At 58.9% G+C, this 304-nt stretch overlaps 1 protein-coding gene across 3 annotated transcripts in view; it reads right to left on the reverse strand.

Moving 5' to 3' along the window:
* Nucleotides 1-304, reverse strand: part of ZEB2 (zinc finger E-box binding homeobox 2) — a 114,974-nt gene that overhangs the window by 111,752 nt on the left and 2,918 nt on the right. For 2 of the 3 annotated variants that reach the window (XM_010575194.1, XM_010575193.1), the window contains exon 2: nt 35-173. In XM_010575194.1, the coding sequence (XP_010573496.1) occupies nt 35-107 (73 nt within the window). In that variant the 5' untranslated portion in view covers nt 108-173. Of the gene's footprint in view, nt 1-34; nt 174-304 lie in introns of those variants that run through there. The other variant, XM_010575192.1, reaches the window with a different exon arrangement.

Raw genomic sequence — 304 nt, forward strand, 5'->3', positions numbered from 1 at the left:
AAAAAAAAGTTTGGCTGGGGGGGGGCCGGCTTACCGTTTTTCCTCCGGGGGTTGGCTTGTTTTCGCCTCTTACACCTGGGGCCATCCGCCATGATCTGCTGCTTCATTGATAAGAGTGGATCAGATGGCAGTTCGCATGGGCTCCGGCTCCCTGATTCAGCAGCACGCAGGCTCTATGGGTTGAAACGACCGAACACAGCGACAATGTGGGCATCGGGAGAGCCCGTTTAAACGCAGGGCGCCAACCGGGGACCCGGAGTGACACCCCAAAAAAGAACCCAGCCACGCACACGGACGAGGGGGG

This window comes from Haliaeetus leucocephalus, unplaced genomic scaffold (genome assembly GCF_000737465.1).
Source record: "Haliaeetus leucocephalus isolate CR32 unplaced genomic scaffold, Haliaeetus_leucocephalus-4.0 Scaffold451, whole genome shotgun sequence".
Lineage (NCBI taxonomy): Eukaryota > Metazoa > Chordata > Aves > Accipitriformes > Accipitridae > Haliaeetus > Haliaeetus leucocephalus.